This window comes from Neophocaena asiaeorientalis, unplaced genomic scaffold (assembly GCF_003031525.2).
Source record: "Neophocaena asiaeorientalis asiaeorientalis breed wild unplaced genomic scaffold, Neophocaena_asiaeorientalis_V1.1 scaffold225, whole genome shotgun sequence".
In the NCBI taxonomy this organism is placed as follows: Eukaryota; Metazoa; Chordata; class Mammalia; order Artiodactyla; family Phocoenidae; genus Neophocaena; species Neophocaena asiaeorientalis.
The window spans coordinates 3,934,674-3,947,679 of record NW_020172364.1 but is presented as its reverse complement, the minus strand read 5'-3'; the positions used below and the strand labels follow the sequence as shown (position 1 = coordinate 3,947,679).

Below are 13,006 nucleotides of genomic sequence, written 5' to 3'. Positions count from 1 at the left end.
ATGCCAATTTCTGGTTAAGAAAGTGATGGAGATAATGTTAAAAAGATAGTCAAACTTAAAAGTGTGCATGTCAGAGACATTACACTATAAATAGCACAAAAAAATTAAGGAATTATTTTCCAGTATTCAAAAACTGTTATCCGATTCAGCAAAGAAGTCACAACACTGATGAATGAAGTTCTGACATGCTTTCACTGTTGCACTTTCATCTTATTCCCTTTAATAAATGAAAACATCAACCAACGTTCATATCAGTGTGAACCAGTTGTTAAACTTTTATCAGCATACCACTGGAAAATATTCAAATATATTGCATAGACAAATTTTGATATATGACAAACAGTACAAGAGAAAGAGTGCTGGATTAGAAGGGAAGGAATTGAGTTCTAATCTCATTTATGACCTTGAGCAATTTACTTCATCGGTTTTCTTTCTATTTTCTAAAATGAGTTGGGGAAAAAACCCCAGATAATCCCAAAGGGGATTCCCAATAATAGATTACTACATTATGATTACTTTTAAAGGTTTGGCTTTTACATTTAGGTTTGGTTTTTATTTTATTTAGTAATTTACATAAGAAGTTTTTATCATTTTATATAGCAACACCATGCATAACATGTTTCACTTTTTCTGCCAGTAGAGAAATAGGGGCAAAATGAGGGATCCACACTACTATTTGTATTCAGTATAATTTAAGAGACAATCAAAATTTTAGCAGCTGTTCTCTTCCCTAAGTCTGCAGCAGTCACGGGGCCACAGCTGTGCAGAGAAAGGGTTCGCTGTTGTAATCCTATATTCTTTATCTGAGTCTCAACCTCTGGCCTGGCATATATTACCATAAAAAATCAGCATAGCTCTCAAAGCACTTAATTTTTGTAGCTTACTTAGCTGACAAAGTCTTGCTATCAATTTTAAATAGACTGCCTCTCTTAGTGCTCACAATTACAATGGGTAAGCTTTCAAGAAATCCTATCTAGAAAGGACCCTCAAGAAAGTGGCTAAGTAGAAAGAAGTGGTAATCAATTTCTTTCTCACAGTGATTAGTGGAGAGACAGATGGATTCTAGTCTCCAGAAATGTTGAGCACTAGTGTAGTGGCACTCCCAAAAGCTGAGTGTTCCAATACTCAGGATCCTGAAGCCTTTCTGGTTCATGGCCATAGCAACTAGAAGTGGTTACCAGCTTAATGACACTGGTGGAAAGCAGCATACAACAGGTGCCAACCGTTGGTCATTAAGGAGAAGGATAAAGTTTATATTCTCTTTGATGTCATGTTGAATGCAAGACAGGTCCAGTCTGCCTAGGAATTTAGTTTGATTGAGGCTCAAACTACCAATCATCCACACTCTTTTCTGGTTGCCACTGTCTAGCTTAGTATTACGGTTTGGCACAAGTCATTTTCCCCTTATGTCTAGTGAGGTCTAGTACAGAAAGGTTCTTTCTGGCTTACTCTGTCTTCTTTCTCATTCTTTAGCAAGATGAGTGCCAGTAGTTCATACCTGCTGTCTTTCTGAGTGTCGGGAGTCATCGTCAGGACTACAAAGGAATTCAAGGACCTGGTCAAAGAAAAGGTATCTTTTTAATTGGATACCAGCATGCATGCCACACCACAGTCATAATGAAAACCATTACTACCCTTTCTATATCACCAATTCATTCACACTCGGCTCAACGAACACCACAGGTATATGGTATCTTCCCAACTGATTGGCATAGTAGATGACACAGCAGGCTTCAGGTATGCTAGCAATTTAATATATACCTTACACACATTTCTTTGCTGCTTAGAAACATGACTGGAAGCCAGCATCATCTATATACCTTAACTTTAAGACCCTCAACACTGTGGACCACACAAAGCATGGACTTTGGAGTCAGGCCACTTGAATTTGAATCCTAACCTTATTAACACTTAACAACAATATTTATTGCTAATAATAACACTTATTAAGTACGACCTTGGATGAGTGACTTAACCTCACCAGGTTTTAGTTTCCTCATCTGAAAAATGGGAGTAATAACTATCAATTTCAGAGCTACTGGGAGTATGGAGTTAACACATACATATAAAACTTTGGAACAGAGCATGGCACTATGAAGTGCTCAATAAACGTTGGTCATTATTAGCAACTTTCTCCAGATAAAAAGTATTTTCTTTGCCACCTGTGGCTTTGTGGAGATATTTAACTGGGATTAGGAAATACCTTCACAGTTAAAGTCATTTGTAGGTAAATTCAGATTTTCTAAAAGTAATCTCTCCTCCAGATACTCAACAGCATAGTCTTACTACCAGTGAGATGGGTGATTATTAAACTGGAAAATTCTTAAGCCAAGAATTCTAGGCAATTTAGAACAACAGAATAATTGGGAGAACAGAATCTATATAAACCAATCTCCACAAACCATACTCCCATGATACCAAGTTACTAGGCAGTCATACTACCCAAACACAACATTAAAAAAAAAAAAAAAAAACTAATTTAGATCCAAACTGAAAGGTGAAAAAGCTTCTACCTGGTAAGACACTTACCCAATAGGCTATTATATTAAGAAACCATGTAATCCAGTGAATTTCTCTATGAACCGTAAATAAAAACAATTCTAGTTCTTATGGTTAAAGATGCTCACCTGATCAAAAAGGGTTCTGTTTACAAACAAGGTATTGTCAGGCTTTGCAAGCTGCCGGGCAAGGAAGGTAAACAGACACCCTACTTGTGAGGGAGTAAAATCTGAATTCTCCACCATAACCTGATAAGCAAAAGAGACCATTTATTCAATATGCCATCTGGTTTGACACAGAAAAATAAATAATTAGAAGCTGGGGGAAGCCTCAGTACTAAAGACTCGAAGCTTCTTTTACTGGCTATGTAACAATTGAGTTCAATACCATTTAGAGAAGGAGCACAACTACTTGCACACCCTGAAAGCATTACAGTAATTTTTGGCATAATTTTAGGCACAAGTTGGATAAGAACTGAATTGTTAGAGAGGTGGATTTCAAAGAAATATTAATCATGTTTCCCTCTTGAATTCTTAAAAGAGAATCTGAAGTTAATTTAAATTAAAGTAGCCTTATTAAAAATTTGTCCACCAACACAGGAAGAAGGGAGTTGCCCTGGGGTTGAAAAGTAAGATAACTTGAGAGTGAAGGTATCCCAGAAAAGAACTCAGCCAGCCCACGAAAACATGAAGTGAATGGCTTCTGCCTTGTCTATAAGCAGTTTCTTGAACAGATGGTTTCATATAACAGGCTCTTTGCAACCACATAGAGTTATCAAGTCATAATCAGTCCTCTGATTTAAGTGACCTCTCATCTCCTGAGTACCTACTACTATGAGTAAGATGCTATGGTAGAAGCCTTCAAGGGAATTATGAACCAGAAAGCAAGGTGAGACAGGTAAACAAATCTTAACTAAAAAGCGTAATGTGATCAATCAGCACTATTATAAAGGAACAAATGACTATGGAAGCACAGTGGGAGAAATTTAGTTCAACTGGTTAGAGAAGAAATTTGAAAAAAAAAAAAGAGAAAACTAGCTTTTGAACTAAGCTAAATTTAAAGCCCATGTGGAACACATGACAGGGGGAAATGTCAGGAGAAAGAGCAGTCAAGGCAGAGAGAAGAGTAGGGGCAAAAGCATGAACACAGGAAAATACAAGTTTGTCTGGAGAAACTGTGTGTTTCATTAGAATGCAGCAGCATGCATGAGGAGGAAGAAATTAGATCGAAAGGAAAGATTAGGCCTCCAATGTCATTCTAAGGAATGTAGAATTTATTCCACCAAAAACTGAGGAGTTTCTAAAGGGGCAATGAGGAGAGCTGATCATGATCAGCACTGTGCTTCAGAAAATCACCCCATCAGCAGTGTTTAGGATTAAATAACAGAAGCAAGAGATAAAAGGTACAGAGACCAAGATGCATGTGATTTCAGGGGTCCAAGGGAGAGACAGAGGGGTTCAGAACAATGCAGTGATAATGAACAGGGAAGGAGAAACAGATGCAAAAGACACTGCAGAGAGAGAGGAGACAGGGCAAGTATTCACATGTGTGGAAACATGTGGCTAAAGGAGGAATGAAAAATGGCAGGTCTTGAGCCTGACAGGCAGGGAGGAGAATGATGCCATTAACAAAGAGGGAGAATGCAAAAGTATGGGAAGGAAGGCCAGGTATTGTTTTGGACTAGACGAATTTATGGAGGCAACTCTAAAACAAATTAGGGAATAGTAGCCCATCTCACCTAGAGAAAAGTCCTAAGTTCCCCCCTTTCATTTTCCGTTCAAAGATAAAGTATAAGATTTCTCCTATAAAACATTCCCTTGGGGCCGAGCTTTTAGCCTACCTTTTCTTACTTTGCTAAGCACTATGTCCTTTTCTTTTTTTTTTTTTACCATGCCTGCTTTTAATCCAGCAGTCACAGCTTGCTCAAGTGCATAATTAATCATTACTAGAGTATGAGGATATTTCAAGTTGTAATCTGTGTGTGTATCTAAATTCCAATTTATAATATTCAAAGAGCTTTCTATAGCTTTAAAATACCCAGTCATCACTCCCTTTCAGTGTGCAGGTCCTTTCCAAGACTCAACTCTCAGGGCCCAACTAGTGCCCTTCTCTGCTTTCAGCTCTTCCTTTTGCTCTGAAGTGTAATTTTAACTATCTGATCCTAGAAACACCTTCAAAGGAAACAGTTCTAACTCACAGCCCATTCCCTTGCTACCTCAGCAAGTTATCATCCTAGAAATTTTAGCTTCTTTTCATTTCCTCTCTGACCGATTTCAGAGACCATGCTTACAAAATTTTCTGAGCAATCTTATAAAAAGTCACAAATTAACAGCTTTCCCCCTCTATATCTGCAGCCATTCAGCACCCATGATAATGCCTGAGGTTTGATGCTCCCTCACCTGTTCTCTGGTCCTTGCCTATGCTCCCTCAGAAAAACACTTTAACAAATGAGTACAACTCTATCATCAGAAATGAGAAAATAATCTCAAAAGTTCATTCTTCATTGACCCTAGGTAAATACTATCAAAACAATATACAAGATGCAGCCACTATGGAAAAAAGTATGGAGGTTCCTTAAAAAAACTAAAAATAGAGCTACCATATGAGCCAGCAATCCCACTCCTGGACATGTATCTGAAAAGATGAAAACTCTAATTCGAAAAGATACATGCACCCCAATGTTCACAGCAGCACTATTTACAATAGCCAAGACATGGAAGCAACCTAAGTGTCCACCAACAGACAAATGGCTTTAGAAAATGTGGTTTATATACATAACGGAATATTACTCAGCCATAAAAAAGAATGAAATAATGCCATTTGCAGCAAACATTGATAGAACCAGAGAATATTATACTTTAGTGAAGTAATTCAGAAAGACAAATATTATGATATCACTTATATGTGGAATCTAAAAAATAATACAAATGAATCTATACATAAAACAGAAAGAGATGCACAGATATAGAAAACAAATTTACGATTACCTATGGGCAAAGGGGGTGGGAGGGGTCAATCAGGAGTATGAGAGCAATGGATACAAACTACTATACATAAAACAGATAAGCAATAAGAATTTACTGTATAGCACAGAGAACTATATTCAGTATCTTGTAATAACCTATAATGGAAAATAACCTGAAAATATATATATATATATAACTGAATCACTTTGCTGTACACCTGAAACTAACACAATATTGTAAATCAACTCTACTTCAATTAAAATATATATATATACAAGAGCACAATTCACCAACAGTAAGAGTTTAAGTACTTCATGGAGCTTTATTTCCTTCATTTGGATCATTCTTCCAACTTAGTACAGTTTTATTTTTATTATTTTTAATTTATTTATTTTTATTTTTGGCTGCACTGGGTCTTCGTTGCTGCGTGTGGGCTTTCTCTAGTTGCGGCGAGTGGGGGCTCCTCTTTGTTGCCGTGTGCCAGCTTCTCATCGCAGCGCCTTCTCTTGTTGCGAAGCATGGGCTCTAGGTGTGCGGGCTTCAGTAGTTGTGGCTCATGAGCTCAGTAGTTGTGGCTCGTGAGCACAGGCTCAGTAGTTGTGGCACACGGGCTTTGCTGCTCCGTGGCATGTGGAATCTTCCCAGACCATGGCTTGAACCCGTGTCCCCTGCATTGGCAGGTGGATTCTTAACCACTGCACCACCAGGGAAGTCCCTTAGTACAGTTTTAAATTTGAATTCTAATTCAATCAACTTGCAAACATTTCTTGAACATCTACCAGGTTGCAGGCATTGTGCTGGACGTGTTTCTGTTTCTGGGCATGTTAAAACAATGACCAAAAAAAAAAAAAAATCCTTACAGTTGCTACCTACAGGAAATTCATTCCAGGTAGGAAAATATACATGTAAACGATTACTACAGTATGCCAAGTGTAGCATGAAGTGTTACATGAACACAGAGAAGGGGCAAATAATCAACCTGGAAGTGTGAGAGAGGGTTCTAAAAGTTTCTCATGGATGATATTTGAGTTATGTCTTGGAAAATGGCTAGGAATTTGCCAGGCAGGGAAAGGGAAAGAAAAGGCATGGTGGGATAAAAGAAAACTCACACAAAGAACATAAGCTGTAAAGGTGACACAGAAAGTTCACTGAATTCCAACAATTTAAAACTGTTGAGAAGGGAGTCCCCTGGTGGCCTAATGGTTAGGATTCTGGGCTTTCACTGCCGTGGCCCAGGTTCAATCCGTGGTTGGGGAACTGAGATCTTGCAAGCTGTGCAGTGTGGCCAAAACAAACAAAAACAAACAAAAAACAAAACTGTTGAGGAGTTCATAATACAGAATGGCAGGGGTGGGGGCAGTGAGGAGGGTCAGAGAGGGGAGCAGTTATAGAGAAGTAGTCAGGGACCAGAAAATATAGAAGCATCTTGGATGTGGTGTTAAACAGTTTAGATGGGTATGGCAGAAACTAGTACTTGTGCTCCAACATCTGTTCCTTCCTTCTAATTTAGAAACAGAATTCCTCATTTTTAGCTAAACACATGGCCACCCACAAAATAGAGTACATTGCTCAGTCTCTCTTAGCATCTAAGGGGCCATATATCTAAGCTGTGATCAACATGATATAAGCAGAATTGCAGTACACAACTTCTAAAAAATTTTCTGAAAGAACACTTTCTTCTTCATCTCTTTCTAAATTCAGGCTGGCTAGAATGCAGAGATGATGGCTGGAGCCTCAGCAGCCGTCTTGGGCCAAAAGACACGAACCACATACTAAGAATAACAGCAGTAAGACAGAAGGAATGTACATCACTGATAAGTTTGTGAAGCTACTCTACTAGATCAGGTTGCCTACCCTCCAGACTTATAGGAGACAACTAGATTTCCACAACAAGCTATTACTATTTTGAACTTTCTCTCACAGCAGAACTTAATTTCAACTGAGCCAAGGGGGAGCCACAGAAGAATATTAGGTAGAGGAGAAGTAAGATCATGAATTAAAGAAGGAGAAGAGGGGCTTCCCTGGTGGCACAATGGTTGAGAGTCCGCCTGCCGATTCAGGGGACACGGGTTCGTGCCCCGGTCCGGGAAGATCCCACATGCCGCAGAGCGGCTAGGCCCGTGAGCCATGGCCACTGAGCCTGTGCGTCCGGAGCCTGTGCTCCGCAACGGGAGAGGCCACAACAGTGAGAGGCCCACGTACGGCAAAAAAAAAAGGACAAGAATAAGACCATTTGGGAAGGTACCATACTAGCCACCTGGATCAAACTGGCATTATTTGGGAGCTTAGCAATTCTATTCTCTTATTCATCACTGCCTATCTTACAAGGTCAATAAACAGCTCAAATAAGATCATGTATATAAATGAGCTTTGAAAATTATGAAGAACTATTATAAATGTAATTAATGCATTAATGTTATGCACAACTAGAGAATATTTTAATTTTAGTCTCTTGTCCAAAATAATCTAAAAGTTACTAAGAGGATGAAATCTCCATTTTATAGCCAAATGAACAGGACGAAAATTCTAAGCTTTCAACTACAAGAAGAAACTGGCGTGGCTGAAGCTATGCAGATGGACAGAAAAGGAATCATTCACTAGCAACAGTATGAATCTCAAAATAGCTTTCAACTGAGTCTAGTTAGATTTAGATTGGGATGATCATCTCTGTGTGCCTCAAATCATTCTTAAGTGTCACCATCATCTCAGTTCCATGGCAAAACTATGTATGGCACTACCTTAGCAACACAGTGGTGTTGGTATGAGACAGAAGGAGACTCTTCACATTAATTATTTCTCAAAGCATTCTGAAGTTAGTGTCCATTTCTGAATGTAAACATACTAATATAGGAATTATCACAATATGCATTTCTCAAGAGTAGCGCTCTGTAGCTGAGACACATTATAGTTTTTGAATGAATGCTTTGTCTTCAAAAGCTGAATAAAGTACTAAGACAGCATAATAAAATTTTTAAATGATTGCAACATATTACTTTATTAAACAAGATTATTTTAGAACTTGCTATCAAATAATTCAGTTTTCTTAATATAAACATCAATACAAAGACATATATTCTTTGAATACTTACTTTCAACAAAATATCCACAATACGTTGTTGATATTCTACAGCTTGCTTGTCATTTTTAAAATCTTCAAAAGTCTGAAAGGGAAAAAGAAATGTATAAAAGTAAGTATTATTTGGAAATTTTACAAGGAAACAAGATACTAAATTCTTAATAGTCAGGTTCCAAATAAGGTAACCACTCCTCATCTGGTTTTTCCTGATATACCTTTAATAAGTTATTTTTAGTGAGTTAAATAGAAAGCTACAGTATTCAATATTGCATAGTATTCTGAATAAATAAAAAGTATAAACATATAGTGATTACTATATAACCAGAAAGTGACTCAGGAAAGGAAGGCAAAGTTTACAGGCAACGAAAAAGAAAGAACACTAATGGCAAGAGGCAATTTGTGAGCAAGGGTTTGAAAAGGATGAAATACATGCTACATGCTCAGCCATCATTCCGTCCATGCTATTTGGAAATAATAACTGAAATACAGTTTGCTAACTGTCATGAAAAATAATTTTCATGATTTCCATGACAACTTGGAAAAAATGATGCTCTGTCACAATGTTAAAAACCTCAAGGATACACACAAAGAACAGGCATTCTATTTTCAAAACACTGCCAAGTACAGCATTTTTGATTTTATGCCCCTGCTCAAGTACAGCCAAATATATTTTGAATAGAACATGCACCCACGTATATGACAGCACCAGATTCTGAAAATACCTAGAAGCTACAGGATGCATATATGAAGAAATTGAAATTATATTCACTATAAAAAAATTTAAATGAAAATATTTACTGAATAATAAGCATGATGAAAGACTTGAAGATCTGCCTATGGTTTTCACTTAGCACATTTGGCCCTTAGTAATGTTTAAATCCACACAGCAATAATTTACTGCTTACGATCCTGAAGCAAAAAAATAGACTACATATTGTCCCAATAGATTAACAAAGAATTTCAAAGCCACAAACTTTCAAGACTACATCATAGTTACATTCAAACCAGAATACTTTAAATGGGCCCTGAGCTTCCCCAGCTTCTCCAAAGTACCTCGGCTCGTGCTGTTCTCTTACTAGCATGTCCTTCCTTCCCTTTTCTTGTCTGACACAGTAAGCACTTTAAACAACAACTACTGATTTGTCCAGTTAATTACAGAGGAAAATAAAATCTTTTAAAAAATTTTCTTCTTCAACTAGAATGCTTTGCTGCCAGTTAGTTAAGAAAAGCTAAAATGAGTTACCTAGGGGACTTGTAGGAACTTTTAATATGGAAAGTTCAAACAGAGGGTATTTTGATGCTTACGTGGGTTAAATATGACCTGGCCTGAAGACAGAAAGATGGTCTAGAAAGTCTCTCAGTTCTAAGGTTTATGAGAACAACAAACACGCACACACTCACACAAATGCATACACCCCCTTCCCAGGGCGTGTGGCCAAAATGAGATGTCACTCTGCCGTCACAAGGACAAGGTACTATTTGCTAATACAACTGCTATTCAACTAAACACAAAACCACGGAGAATTAACATATGTATTAAACAACTACAGCATTGACAGCAAGTAAAAAAGAATTTCTGTATCCACTTTCCTTTTGGCAGCATGTGTTCACTGCTTTGAAACACATGCTGCAAGTTCACTTCTGTAAACATAATTAAGTGGTGATACACTTTCTTATGAATGTTGTGATACACATAATGACATATTTTGATTGTAGTTAACAGCTACCACCAAAATGGCACATTTATGTTAAAACATTATCATTCCACAAAGATGCTTCTAATTATACAATGCTTGTTAGAGGAATAACATGCAAAGATGTCCTAATGGAGAATGACACGGTTTGTGAAGTGCAAAGGTAGACCTAAAATTCAAGACCAAAGTCACCTGTGAATTTGGTCATAAAAACTTCTTTCTGTGCCTGCTTCCCACTAGCTATCTACCTTACATTTGGAAGCAGCCGCACAGCACAGGGAGATCAGCTCGGTGCTTAGTGACCGCCTGGAGGGGTGGGATATGGAGGGTGGGAGGGAGGGAGACGTAAGAGGGAAGAGATATGGGAACATATGTATATGTATAACTGATTCACTTTGTTATAAAGCAGAACCTAACACACCATTGTAAAGCAATTATACTCCAATAAAGATGTAAAAAAAAAAAAAAACTTCTTTCTGTAGCCCCTTAAAAACTATTGTAGGGTTTCTGTAAGATAATGATAGTTGGCTAAAGCCTGATCCAGGGGTCAAGAAACATTCTCTGTAAAGGGCCAGAGAGAAAATATTTTAGGCTTTGTGGGCTACATGTGGTTTGTACGACATAGTCTTCTCTTTTTATAACCCTTAAAAAAAAAAAAATTACTCTTAGCTCACACAAGCCAGAGGCCAAATGGAGCTGGATTTGGTCTACAGACTGTGGTTTGTGAACCCCTGACCTAACAGCTTCACACATCTCCCAATAAGATCCGTGTATGTAGAAAAGAACAAAAAGAATCACCCAACCCAGGCTAATGGGAAAACCAGAAGGACAACAAATGTTACATACTTCAACTTACATAAAAGTGGGAAAGTAAACATCCCAAATTAGCAAAGTTGGCTCCAAAGCCCATAAAACCAAAAAGAGGTCAGGACAGAACTGGGTAGAGGAAAGGAGGGTGTGACGAGGTTTCAGTAGGAACAGAATACCTATAATATCAAATGGAATTCACCTCCAAAAGAAAAGGGAAATCCACCCTGGGTGAGGAAATAATGAGGTCACGTCTGCAACCCGGTGGATCAGCACACTGGCTAATAGGAAGAACAAAGGAAGAGGTCTGGCAAGTATAGATCGGAGGCCTTGGTAAGATACAGCTTTTAACATAGAAAAGGGAATGGAGAGATATTCCTTGGAGGCTTGTGGTAAAGAAGAAAGTGGCTCAAGATAAAGGTCCTACTAAAACAAGAGACTATCAAAGATTGAGAAGATAGGCTATCCCCAAAACACACTATTTATTTAAAAAATTGCACTTGGTTGTAGCAAATAAAGAAGATACTTGAATGCGGAAAATAGTACGTAATTTTCCCCCACCATCCAACAAGGTCACCTATTATTCCTAGTCCAGAAAAATCTAACATAAAAAAATGACAAGGCTCCCCTGGTGGCGCAGTGGTTGAGACTCCGCCTTCTGATGCAGGGGACACGGGTTCGTGCCCCGGTCCAGGAAGATCCCACATGCCGCGGAGCAGCTGGGCCCATGAGCCATGGCCCCTGAGCCTGCGCGTCTGGAGCCTGTGCTCCGAAACGGGAGAGGCCACAACAGTAAGAGGCCCGCATACCGCAAAAAAAAAAAAAAAGACAATAAAAACAGCAAATGAAGGCACTCAATAATAAAACATTTAAAATAAAAACTAGTCACAAGATAGAAGTAAACTATAACAATATCCCAACATATATGAAATATATTTAAACATACAATTGCAGATTTGAAAGAACATCACAAACCATAAATTTAAGAATTCATAAAAGAAATGAACAAAGAGCAAGAAGATAGGAAATAGCAGCTAACTGAACTCGGACAAAAACTGAAAAAAAAAGTCATCTCAGAAATGAAGACAGAATTACAAGCCACCAAAGGGAGAACAGATATTACCAAAAGCACTGTAAAGAGAAATAGAGAATGTAAATGAAAAGAACCAAGAAAATGAAATTAAATAAAGAAGGAAATAAAAAAGCAAAAAAAGGTGATAAATATAGAAGATAAAGAAGATATACAAATAACTGGAGTTTTTGAAGATGAAATACAAAATAACGAAGCAGAAAAAGTATTTAAATCTACGTTCAAGAAAACTTTCTTTAAATAAAAAGACTCGAATTCACATACTTGAAAAGGCCCACAGTACATATATGGCAAAACTGACCCAAAATAGTCAATTCTGAGTAATATTTTAGAGTTAAAATATTAGTCTTTAAATATAAGGAAAAAAGTAGTCTGGTCCTCTAGGAAAAAAGATTAAGCCCCTGGGAAAGTTAAGAAAAGTCAGGTTGACATCAGTTTTCCTTATGGCAGTATACAAAAGCAAGGTAAGTGGGAGGCAAGTGTTATTTTACTTTATCAAGAATTTTAAATTGTACAACAGTAGAGAAACATTACATTGAATCCTTATCACTCAGAAAACTACACTGAAAACTATAAAATATTACTGAGAAAAATTAAAGAAAACCTAAATAAATGGAACAGTATACCTTTGCATGGGTCACAAGACTCAGTATTGCTAAGATGTCTATTCTTAAATTGACTAAACATTGAACACAATCCTAATCAAAATCCAGGCAGGCTTTTGTAGAAATTAACAAGATAACTCAAAATTCATATTGAAATGCAAAAAAAAAAAACCACCCAAAACTACAAAAGACAATGTAATTTTGAAAAAGAACAAGAACATGGAAGAGCTAACATAATGTGATTTTCATACTCATTATAAAGCTACAGT

At 37.5% G+C, this 13,006-nt stretch overlaps 1 protein-coding gene across 5 annotated transcripts in view; it reads right to left on the bottom strand.

The window, feature by feature from the left end:
- Positions 1–13,006, bottom strand: part of VPS8 (VPS8 subunit of CORVET complex) — a 282,062-nt gene that overhangs the window by 140,330 nt on the left and 128,726 nt on the right. For all 5 annotated transcript variants that reach the window (XM_024768391.1, XM_024768418.1, XM_024768398.1 and 2 more), the window contains 3 exons: positions 8,555–8,626; positions 2,628–2,747; positions 1,499–1,555 (listed from right to left, as the gene is read on the bottom strand). In XM_024768391.1, coding sequence (XP_024624159.1) covers positions 1,499–1,555; positions 2,628–2,747; positions 8,555–8,626 — 249 coding nt within the window. The remainder of the gene's footprint in view (positions 1–1,498; positions 1,556–2,627; positions 2,748–8,554; positions 8,627–13,006) is intronic.